General features: G+C 42.4%; 1 protein-coding gene across 1 annotated transcript; it reads left to right on the forward strand.

Annotated features, from left to right (window-relative positions):
* Window positions 1-1918: 1918 nt before the first annotated feature.
* On the forward strand, window positions 1919-11487 carry SLC30A10 (solute carrier family 30 member 10). Its single transcript, XM_053938757.1, has 4 exons — window positions 1919-3655; window positions 4080-4163; window positions 7602-7838; window positions 8587-11487. The coding sequence occupies exons 1-4, from the start codon at window positions 3142-3144 to the stop codon at window positions 9060-9062; spliced, it is 1311 nt and encodes a 436-aa protein (XP_053794732.1). The 5' UTR covers window positions 1919-3141; the 3' UTR covers window positions 9063-11487.
* Window positions 11488-12354: the final 867 nt, after the last annotated feature.

Genomic DNA, 12354 nt, shown 5'->3' on the forward strand with positions numbered 1-12354 from the left:
GAAGCTGAGAGGGAGCACAGCCAGGATAGGCAGGACCTGAACTGGCCAAAGAGTAATTTCCAGACCATAAGCTCAGAGGAGTTGGCCAGGAGTCACTGATTGCTGCTGGAGGATGAGCTGGGCATCAATCAGAGGTTGGTGAGCAACTGTTTGTGCATCATTTGTTTCCTTGATTTATTTTTCGTTTGTTTTGTTTCTGTGGGTTTGTTTGTTTTTACTTTGCTTCAATTATTAAACTGCTCTTATTTCAACCCACAAGGTTTTTTTTACATTTTTTTCTGATTCTTCTCCCCATCCCATCGTGGGTGGGAGAGAGTGAGCAAGTTGCTGTGTGGCACTGAGTTGCCAGCTGGGCTTAAACTGTGATTAAAGATGAGAAACAGAGTGATTCATCAGTTCCATAAAAATGTGTGCTAAATGTTCAGAACAGAAAAGTTAATCGAATGTGAGACCATACAAGGAAAGGACTAAAGGAGACAGTCAGGACTTTTGCTGTTCTTCTGTATCTGTGTATGTCCTGTTCCTCTGTATCTGCCCTGCATTTTGAAGACTGTGCAGGTTTGGTTCCCTCGTCTCCCAAATGCGTAGATGGGAACTGGAAACAGTCCAGACATGGATCTGTGGTCTGACCCAGCAGACACTGCTTTGTTCCTGTGTTAGTGTGTGGCTGCTTTGTGACAAGCAGATGGAGATGTGTGAGCTTGACAGAAGGAATAATCAGTGGATCAGCAGATTCAGTGTCAGAGCTGAGGCTCTGAACACATACAGTTTCTGACACCTTCAGAGAGTCAGCTGTATTGTGCTCCCTGTCAGAAGACTTAGTCACAGCCTTATTTGCTGAAAACAATATTTTTAAAACTATTTCTTCAAAATTTATGTTTTGAAGTGAGTTGAGGGCTATGAAACTTCCTTTTTTTTTTTTTTTTTTATAAAGGGGATTGATGTATATTTTTTCATCGGAGGATTAATGATGTTTCAGCTACTGTATTATGTCTTCCGAAAATAAAAGTCACTGGAAATTCCTTTCAGTTCTATGAAGGTGCAATTAGCTGGGTTTCAGAGAGCTGTCTGTTTTTTTTTTTTTTTTTTGATTGGAATTGAAGTGCCAGAATTTTCTATCATTAATTATAGTAAAGAAGATATAGTCTGCTATTTTAAAATTTATACCTGACTATTTCACTTCCTATAACTCATATTTTTCTTCTTATTGTTCTACCTAAGCACTTCTGATTTGGCACAACCATTAAACATCTCTTATCCTATGTCAGTAGTTGCAGTTCTAGAGCTGAAATGTGTGTTGATGTAAGTTATTCTATCCTCTCCCACAACTCTGTTTATTTTTATGGTAAGGTTCATTTCAATACATTTATTTTCATGCATTTGTTAATTTGCATATTACAGGCTATCGAGTGTGTGAATCTCTGCTTAACTGGGAGTTGTGTGTTAATTTCCTGCAGGGGAGACCACCCCCTGAAAGGCTGCTCAAGTCCACTCCAGAGTTTAATACACATCTTGGGTTCTGTGCACAGAATTAGGTGAAATGGAGAAGCCTCATGTAAAAGATGTATTCAAGCAAGGGATCGACTCAATCAACAGCAGTAACAATGCAATTGCTTCAGAGTTAGAACAAAGAGGAAATCCCTGAGGTTCTTAAGGAATTTATGGTTATAGAGAAAACTGCCTTAGGTAGGTGGGACAAGTGTACCCTGTGTTCCCTGGCCTTACTGGTTCAAAATCTGACAGCAATGGGTGCTTTGTCAAGTGTGGTGAAATGTGTGATGTAGCACTTCAGTGTGAATTGTAGCTGCTGAAGTGGTACCTCTGCACTGGTTTGTCTCTGGCATAGCTGAAAGGCTCCAAACTCTCACAGGATAACTTTTTAAGAACATAATTTTCTCTAGGTCTTACATATTTTATTTATTATTTTTGGGCCCAGTTCTGATACTGAGAACCCCACAGTAGAGGATGACTTGATTTCACAGCAGCTCCATTAGCTCTTCAATTTGAAATGATATATTAGTAGTCTAGCTCTGTATTTTTTCCATTTGCGAGTGGGGCTGTCATTTTTGCAAGAACTCTCATAAAAATAACAGCAACAAAACATCTGCAAATAAAAGATAGAGGTTTACTACCTTTTCATGGTTCTTGTAGACTATCCTGTAGGTTAAAAAGTGCATGCAATTATTTTTCTTATAGGGTAATGATAGAGTCATGAACACTAAGGTACTATTTTTATAGAACCATAAAATGTTAAGGGTTGGAAAGGACCATAAAGATCAAGTTCCAACTCCCTGCCATGGCAGGGACACCTCTCACTAGACCAGGTTACCCAGAGCCCCATTCCACCTGGCCTGGAACACCGACAGGGATGGGGCATCCACAACCTCCTTGGGCAACCTGTGCCAGTATCTTACCACCCTAAATTTGCCTCTTTCAGTTTGTAACCATTACTCCTTGTTCTGTAACTACCATTCCTGATGAAGAATTCCTCTCTGGCTCCCCTGTAGCCCCGCTTCAGATACTGGAAGGTTGCTATGAAGTCTCTCCACAGTCTTCTCCACAATGAACAGCCCCAACATTCTCAGCCTGTCTTCACAGGTGAGGTGCCCCAGTCCTTATCAAATTTGTGGCTTCCTCTGGACTTTGTCCAACAGCTCCGTGTTCTTCCTATGTTGGAGTCACCAAATCTGGACTGGATGCAGCCCAGGATTCCCTTGGCTTTTTGACACGCCTTTTTAAAGGCTGGTGGCTGGAAATGAGCTGGCTCAGTAGATGGCACTCTGTCCTTCGGTTTGGCACTTTCGTCGCCAGTAAAGCACCAAAGGCTCGTAATTAATTGGATCCTTCGCTGGATCTTCACCGTCTCGGCGTGGCAGGAACGCAGGCAGCACAGCCTTGGGTAGCTCTGCCTGCCCGAGAGAGCGCTTCTCCCGGCGCCGCGCCGGCTCCGCGCCTCCCCGCGGCCCATCTAGCGTCTCTTTATTCTGGGTTTGGTTGATTTCGTGTCGCCCGCCGTCGCTGCCCGGGGCGGGGCGGGGCGGTGGCCCCGGGCGGGGCGGTGCGGTGCGGGCCGGCCGCACTTATTGCAGGCGAGCGGCGGAGCTGGCGCGGAGCGTTACGGGCCGGCAGCGCACGGCCGCCATGGGGCGGTACTCGGGCAAGACGTGCCGCCTCATCTTCATGCTGGTGCTCACCGTCGGCTTCTTCGTGGCCGAGCTGGTGTCCGGATACCTGGGCAACTCCATCGCGCTGGTGTCCGACTCCTTCAACATGCTCTCGGATCTCATCTCCCTCTGCGTGGGGCTCTCCACCGGGCGCATTGCCCGCCGCAGCCGCCGCGGTCCCCGCGCCACCTACGGCTACAGCCGCGCCGAGGCGGTGGGAGCGCTCAGCAACGCCGTCTTCCTCACCGCCCTCTGCTTCACCATCCTCGTGGACTCCGTCCTGCGCCTCGCCCGGCCCGAGCCCATCGACGACGCCCAGCTGGTGCTCATCGTCGGCACCCTCGGCCTCGCCGTCAACGTCGTGGGGCTCCTCGTCTTCCAGGACTGGGGCGCCTGCTGTCGTAGGCGACGCCCGTCCCCCACTCCGCCCGCGGCCGCCGCGCTGCGGGACGTGCCCGGTGGCATCCCGAACGGCGAGGAAGATGAAGCAGGTGCCTTTCGCCTGCACTTCGCCTTCCCCTCGTGTCCCGCATGTCTCCCCACCCCTCCCTCCAGCATCCCTCTCACCCTTCCGCACCCTTCCCCATCCCCTCTCTCCGTCTCGTTTTCCCTCGGGACCCGAGCTGTTGGCCCAATCCTCTGGGGCCTTTCAGAGCCCCAAGGCCACTCGTGGGCCCCGGGGGGTTACAGTGAGCTCACTCAGGCACCCGGAGCCTCTTTCACCTTGTACTTTACCCTGGGCTGCTGGGCCGGGATGGGGGAAGGAGGTGTCGCCGAGGGAGCTGCATGGGGAATGTTTTGGATTGGTTTTATTTTTCTTCTTGTCATCTTTAAAGTAAGTTGGTTTTGAGAAGGTTGATGTTTTTTCTGTTTGTAGAACTTATACACAACACAGCGTTTCTTCTTTGAATGCAGGTGATTCACCAAACGACCAAAAGAGCCCTGAAGAGGGGTTTGAGCAGAAAAAAGAGAAAAAGTCTGAAGCTTTGAACATCAGAGGTATGGCATAGGAGTATACTGCTAATGTTAACTTCAAACACTTTATAGTTTCCATTTCAGATTTACATACACACCCACAAATATCAGTAAGAAAGGGAGAAGTCCAGGACTCATCCATGTAATTGGATCCAGTTATCTCTAGCAGAAAGATTTTGATTATATGGAATAGCATAAGTAGTAACAAAATAGTGTCATGCTGATTTGGCTTTGAGTGTGCTCACGTTTTGATTTTTATTCTTAGAACAGTGCAGCTGGACATTTGGAAAAGACACAAACCCTGCTGCACTAAGCTCAAGTTATTAGAGACTTTACAGGAATGTAACACAAGTAGCTATGAGGTGTGTCTTTGAGTGTCACTGATGTAGTAGTAGTTGAGCAGTTTTCAACCTTAAAATGCTTTTGGGCAGAAAACATAAATCCTTCTAAATCCCAAGGTTGATAATGTTTGTTGTCAGCATAAGGAAAAGGGTTCTAAAACTGGTGCTTCAGCATGGTGTTTTTGCAGGTGTGAACCGAGTCCTGTAAGAGTGTGTGACAGGATCAGCCTTTCCTGTTGCAATTTGGCAGCTCTCTGGGAATGTGTGGAGTGAAACATAAAGCTACTCCTAGGAATAAATTACCCACATGTCTCTCCCTGTCTGTGTAGGTGTTTCTCTGCATACACGTTTATGTACCTACTCTGAGCAGAGCCAAAAGCAAATGTCTTTGAGGATATGAAGTATTGAGTTTGTCCTCAAGGAAAGGACTGTCAGAAACCTCAAGCAGAACAGTAGTTTCAGGTCTCTTGTGGTCACTGATCAGCAGCTGATATTCCCCCAAGGCCGTGTGAGTTTGGTTTGCATGAATTCAGCTTGAGATGTCAGTGTGGCAGTCAGGCACTTGGGTTTGCTGGGTTTTTTTTGTGTGTGTGCGCCTGTCTGTCTGTCTGTCTTTCAAAAGTGTTTGCAGAACTACACAAATGCATCTATAAGGGAGGATGCTTTGGAAAATCAAACCATGTGCTAGAGCCACAATGCTTGCTTGAAGGTCTAGAAGTTTGTGTCACTGGATATTATGGCATTATAGTGGTAAGATTTTTGGAGCAGGACAAGCAAACTATCACACTCAGGGATGGAGGGGAGAAGAGTAAGGAACCAATTACTTTAGAGAAGGCCTTGCTTACCTGAACCACAGTGCTTAGGTATAAAGCTGCTGGAAGCTTACAAAAAATGTCTGAAGGATAAGGAATTTTGTGACAGTTGTTTTAAGATCTATGTCATCTTTGATTTTTAAAAATAAATTTTTAAGTGTTACTTTAGTATGTCACTTTGCAAAATCTATTTTTATTGTCTTTATGACTACAGAAGCAAGGAATATTTATAAAGATATGTGTCTTTGAAATTCTGATTCAATCCATACTTTTCCTTTTAAGTTAGTTACAAGCTGTACTTACTTCATAGTCACTTGGCAAAAAATTCTTTTGTTGTGGAATGGGAATCTCCCTGAAAAACATGGCTGGACAAAATGGATTGGCAGAGTAATGGATTCCTTAATTTTATAACTGGTAGGAACAGGAATCCATTGATTCTGCCTGGCAGGATTAGTTATTGTAGTGTGAAATGATTCCTTTTACTGCTTGAGCCTATGCAGAGTAGTTCAGTTAGACTTTGGAATGCAAGCTGTTGGAAACAGCTACATATGGTCTTACCATACTGACTTCATTTAGTAAAAATTATTTTTTTACTCCAGTTTATAATCATAGCTTTTGGGATTTGATAGGGAAATGGACATATTTCTGTCTGAGCTCTGATTTTGCATTACCAGGGTGCATGAATTAATGATGTTAAGAATGTAAAATAATTATTTTTCCAAATTCTGAACTCTCAATTACTAATTCATCAAAATTCTGACATAGTTTTTTTTTTTCTTTAACTCTAACAAAGGCTTTCTGAAACATTTTCCTGTTCTTTATAAGCTGTGCTCTCTTGTTAGTTGCCTGGGCAATGCAACTGCATCCTGCCTGTCCCTCTTGTTAGTGCAACAGCTGATAGCCCGTGCTGAATTAGGACTATTTGTAAATGAAAAGGAAACACTGCAACACTGTTAGGAAGAGTAAAACCCCGTGGTAGTCTGCCAAATGGGGCAGAACATGCCCGACTCCAGCAGAAAGAGCTGGACTCACCAGGAGCATGTACTTTCTTATCTGACCCAAGTGATTTGGAGGAACTCCAGAGGCTGTGGCCTTCATTTCTCGCACAGATCAAGGTGTGTGTACAGAGCTGGTAAGAAACACCAGCATGGGCAGAGTTCTAGGGCTAATCCAGTATCCAGCACCATCGAAACTCTTTGCTTTGTTGTTAGTGAGTTTTGGGGGAGCCTTTTACAGCTTCTCACTTGAAAGTGTATGTGATAGGGTTGTTAAAAAGAGATGGTTCATTTTCTTCTCTCTCAGCCCCCAAACAAAAAATATTGACAAAGAAATTCACTTCATATAGAGAGAGATGTTCTGAATTCAGGCATGGGCTGGAATAAAATCTGAGTCTGAGCAGTAAAATCTCACAAAACTGGAATATGTTTGAGCACTGATGGGAAGAGAGAAGTTTATGTAAAGTAGTAAAAAGATATAAAAGAAAAAGGCATTTCTTGGATTATTGCAACTCTAGCAGAAAGACTGCTTTGGTCTTTGTAGTTTAAAGAGCAGCTAAATATGTTGGAGCAGCTAAGTACTGTAAGAGCCTGTTTTGTGTCTTTACCTTTTGTACAAAACCATCTTTATAAGATGTAAAAAGAGGTACCCAGAATTCCTCTCAGAGTAGTCCAGGCACTAAAACATGTGACTGACTCTAGAACCAGATTCTGATTTTTGGCAGGTCTGAAGACTAGTAGTATTGATGGAACAAGGTTTAATATGACTGGTAATCTAGTTTGATCTAAAACTTGGAGTCTGAGGGTATTTGGAGCCAGCTTAGATTTCACTTAGGCAATTTTTCAGATTTCAGCAGTGTCACAGAAACTGGAAGGGGAAGGTAACTGTTACTGGGGGGGGGGGAGGGTCTGCAGCTCTCAACTTCCAGGGTAGAATGGATAGATTTAATCATCAATTTTTAATTTAGATTTAATGTGCCAGGATCTGGCAGAATTAATAATCTTCATGCATTTAAGCGAGCACATTTTGTGTTACCATGGCATTGCAGTTGGACAGCAGTCGCTAGCATACCCTACATGCTTAATAATGCATCCCACTCAAACAGCGGTGCTTCAGAGTCAGTATTTCTCTTGCTGTTTTTTCCAAAAGCTGTTACTGAAAACTTTGGTCATGATATTAATGGCTGGAATATTGCATTCTTCCTGTCAAGTGAAACATACTTGAAAAACATAGGATTACACTTCCCCCTAAGGAAAAAAAAAAAAAAAAAAACAAACTCGCCCCACTAATGGAAATTGTGCCATTTGTTTCAGGTGTTCTTTTGCATGTTATGGGAGATGCACTTGGATCTGTGGTCGTGGTAGTTACTGCTACTATCTTCTATGTACGTCCTCTGGGGAATGCTCCATGTAATTGGCAGTGCTACATTGATCCAAGCCTGACAATAGTTATGGTGGTCATCATCTTGTCTTCTGCATTCCCACTTATAAAGGAGACCTCAACTATTTTGTTGCAGATGGTCCCCAAAGGTGTTGATATGCAACTACTGAGTAAGTCAAATTTATTGTTGAAATGCTGTTAATTTTAATGGTGTATTTCAATGCATATGTTATTTGTGGAATGACATGTTTGGATTATTTATTTATAATAGCTCTAAATTCTCCAGAACTCTGAGAAACAGTCACATGCCTGTGTCCTAGCAACGTGACTCAAATCTCTGTGGATTAGTTAAAGCATGCATTTTGAGAATGTGGTACTCCAACAATACATCAAACATACCAGGTCTTGAGCTGTTAGTGCTTTGTGTGGGTTATTTGTGAAAGAAACAACTTTGAGTTACAATCTTTTCCAACCCTGCAATGGCTACTTCCGAAAAGCTTCCAAAACATCTTAGAAATTTCCATTAGGGTTGGCTAACTTTATAGCTCTTAGGTGCTGTTCACACTGGTTAATTGTGGAGTAACATTGGGTATTTCTGGAATTCCCTCATGCTCAGGGCTTTAAGAAACCAGAAGATGTGGGGTTTTGATGGAGGAAGTGATGCTGTAATATTTCCTCTGTGAACAGCTGGTCAATTGCCATTAGGGAGCCTGAGGGATGGGTGAATCCAAAAGGAAGCATGCCATGTTCACCTGGAGGCTGAACTGAAGGCAGCTGGGAGTAGACACATTGTACCAAGTATATCTCCTCTCAAATGATAGCTTTGACCCTGCTGCTTTTGGATAGGGTGCCTGGTGAGGCAGCTGATAATTAGCCAGTGCCCCAAAGCCCCTAATACCTTTTCCTTATGCCTTCCAGCTGGCAGACTAGCTTGTGTCCCAGGGGTGAGCAGCCTCCATGAGGTGCACGTCTGGGAGCTTGCAAGTGGGAGGAACATCGCCACTCTTCATATCAAGTGCCAAACCCCTTCTGATTACCAAGGTGCTGCTTACCAAATACGGAAGGTTTTCCACGAGGCAGGAGTCCATTCCGTGACCATCCAGCCTGAGTATGCCAACCACAAGACCTCACATCTACTGTGCAGCTCACCCTGCATCTCAAAAGCCTGTGACTCTCATCTGTGCTGCAGCCAGAGGGAGCCCCCCCGGGCTGAAACGAATGGCTACGTGGAGAAAAGTGAAAGCTCCCTTTCTGCACAGCACAAAGACAATGGTTCAAGGAAAAGTGACATTGAAATCCCTATGGAGGACCCAGTGACAGAGGAGAGTGTGAAAAGCATGAAAAATAGTGATGTGTCCGATGACAAATCACAGTCGGGTAGTACACGATTTTAGGCAACTAGCTCTGCTCTGTGTCGTGCTCTCATGGAGCAAACATATCCTGGCTGGGAAGGGGGGCATCAGTGGTTGTAGCTGAAGTTGGTGTGGCAAAAGATTTCTGTGCTTTAGCTGTAAACCAAAATACGCCTAAGACCCCCTTGTACCTGAAATAAGGATTAAGATTTCCACTGAGGCTGTTGCATTCATGTGATTTTTGTGATGCAACCATACCCAGTTCTTTACCAAACTAAGGCTGAATTCCTACTGTTAGAGTGGATGGGGTATGTCACTCTCTGTCTGCACTGATGTTTGCAGTTCATGGCCAGTAGCACTGGGAAAGAACCTCTGGCCTTGCGTGCTGGAGCGAGCTGTTTCTTGAAAGCCCTGTGGCCAGTTAATGATTGAACTGGGCTGAGGTACTGTATATTTATAAAGGACTTCAGTAGAGATGCTTTACTGAGCCTTAGACCCCATTTTTGCATGGACAGTTCATTTTTAACAGTAACAATTATGGCCAGTGGAGTTTGTGAATGAAATTAAGAGTGTCTAAGGGGAAGCACTCAGGAATTTTGACTTGTGTTATTTTCTTGATTGACTCCTGTATTTAGGAACAGAGCAGAAGCTGGTCTTGCTTCTCTACAAGTAATACTGGAGTCCCAGCCTAATCACAGATGAGTGTGCTAAGGAATAGACTGCTTGTCATAAAAGTAAATAAGTACCTACTGATGTTGTCTGTACTGATTCTAACAAATGGAAATGCAGGCAGTCATCCAATTAACTTTTATCTTTTTCACTGTTGTGATTGTTCAACTCAGTCTTTTAAAACTCTTATTAGCCTTCTCCTGACAACACAAGTTCTAAGACCCATGGTCTTATTTCATCATTGTGCAGGATAGTTGCATTATTTTTAACAATGAGTCTGTCATTATTCATGCTGAATAAATAAGCTAATGTGTTTATTACAAACAGTTGAAATTCTGCAATTCTATTATTAAGGCATAATTTAATATTGTATTAATTAAGGAAGCACCTTTAAAGTCTTGTACGCAGTATTATCACTTAGAAGGAGCTTGGAAGAAATTAAACCAGGAAATTTTTCCTGATTTAGTCTCAATCATTTTTTGTTGGCTGGTTTTAAAGGTCTTGATGCCTTGAACCCTACCCTCTGCCTTGGCCCTCCTCCCCCTGCCCAAACATGTATCTCAAAGTGTATTTAGTGGAGCAGTTCTCTACCTTTTTGCTCCTTGCTCTTTTTGAAGGTATGTGAGGGTGCTCTAAGGAAAACAAGGTGATGAGCCCTGTCACCAGTGCTGGATTTCAGTCAAGTGTGTTCCACAGTTTTCTGGGAGGGGAAACCCACTACTCAATCCACACTGAGTCTAGTGCTTGGTCTCCCTGGCTATGCAGATCAAACCCAGAAGATTGCAAATATATTTTACTGACAAAAGCAGCCTTCCAATGGTCTGTGTGGCCTGGACAGGCTATTTTATCCATTTTTTCATAGGGACACCTTTGTAAAATAGTGGTGTCTTTACCTTAGTGACATCTTAACAGAAAGGGCAAATTGATTTCCTGCCTGGGCTGGGAAAATACCAGGACCTCCTTGTAAGGATGGCTTAAAAGCAGCCAACTCCTTATTAATAAAAGATGATTGCAATAATTCAATGAATATTGAAACACACAGCAGGATATTTTACTGCTTGGAATGTAGTATTTACTGAAGTAGTGATTTCACTCTAACTAGAACATTTCTAGAATTATAATTGCCCCTTTAAAACTGATTTTTGGATGAATTAAGATATTTTATACCATTTCATTGTAAGTTTGTATCATATAAATTAACCTATTTGTTAATATGATTAAGAGCTTGATCCTCCAGCCTCTTTGATTCCGTTGACAGAACCAGGATCTTGGCAGTTATTGCACGAGTTAATGCAAATCAGGAAACATTGTAAGAATTGCTCTGTCTTTTAAAAGCGTGTGCCATGAAGTAAGACAGCCCTTTCTTCTGTTCTTTTTTTTTTTTTTTTACCCTCTTTATTTTCATCTACGATGATGCTTAGATGTAAATAACAAATGTATTTATTGTGTTTTTGAGAACTGGAATAGAATATCTCCCAAAATAACAACAGAGAACTTTCTTCCCAGATATCCTCTAAAACAAGCACCCTTTCATAATTTATTTGTATCTTAAATCAGGTTGTTTGATTTATATATATATATATATATATATATATATACATATTTTATTAAATGGTTGAGAGCTGGAATTGCAGCATTTACTCTGGGATTAAATAAAACTAGTATATGTGATGTTTGGGCATTTGTCAAAATCGACAGTTTTTATTCTTCCAGTGTTAAAACTGTGGCTATGTATTTTTTAAAACTTTTAAAAGTGTTGTAACCTGAAAATACAATGAAATAACATTCTTAAACTTTGTTTTTTCTTGTCTGTTTGAATGTACTGTAACCACTGCCTGTGAATAAATGGGAAAATACTATGGATTATAGAAATCTTCACACCTAGAAAACAAACATTTTAAATCTGCTTTATTACTTAAGCAAGCAAAACCAACAGAGCTATTTTTTTAATGAGATAAACCTTGCTTTTTTTTTTTTTTTTTTTTTTTTTGGGACTTTCAGGGCATTCAGCTAAGGTTTCTGACCAGCATCTTTGCCTTCCTTTGAGTAACAAAATATTTTTCTCCTGCACTGTGTGTCCCCTCTCTACTTCTGTGGGAGACTCCATTCCAATCTGTGTGTATTTTGTATTGGCCTATTCCCCTTCAGTTCTTGGCATATCTCTTCTAATTCTGTTGAAGCAGGCTTCCCTCATTTTGAGATACAGTATATTTCCATGTTAGCCCTTATCTATGGGCACTTGTTCTAAATTCAGTTTTGTAGTCTATTGCACTGTCATAAAAGCTCTGTTCTGGCCTCTTTAGCTGGTTAATTGTGTTGCTCTGTCCTCTTCAAGCACTGCCTTATGATTGTCTCTCTTGGCTTTTGGTTTCTCTTGCAGTGATTGTCCCTTCTGTCTATTACTGTTGGTGGCAAAGGAAATCTGCTTAAATTATGTGTGACTTTCAACTGTTTGTCGAGCTCCTGTGGATGTGATCTCTAGCCAGTCATGCATGTGACCTAGTAGGATGATGACAAAACCTTTGCTAGGCTTGCTAGGTCATTCTGCAGTAAAAGTGAAACCTGGAATAAGTTAACATGGCACCAAAAGCAAAAGCAATTTACTGGCCTTCATCAGTTGTGTGCCTTCTCTTAAAGGGAATCAATTCTTGGTCACTTTTTCATA

Source organism: Vidua chalybeata, chromosome 3 (genome assembly GCF_026979565.1).
Source record: "Vidua chalybeata isolate OUT-0048 chromosome 3, bVidCha1 merged haplotype, whole genome shotgun sequence".
Classification (NCBI taxonomy): Eukaryota; Metazoa; Chordata; class Aves; order Passeriformes; family Viduidae; genus Vidua; species Vidua chalybeata.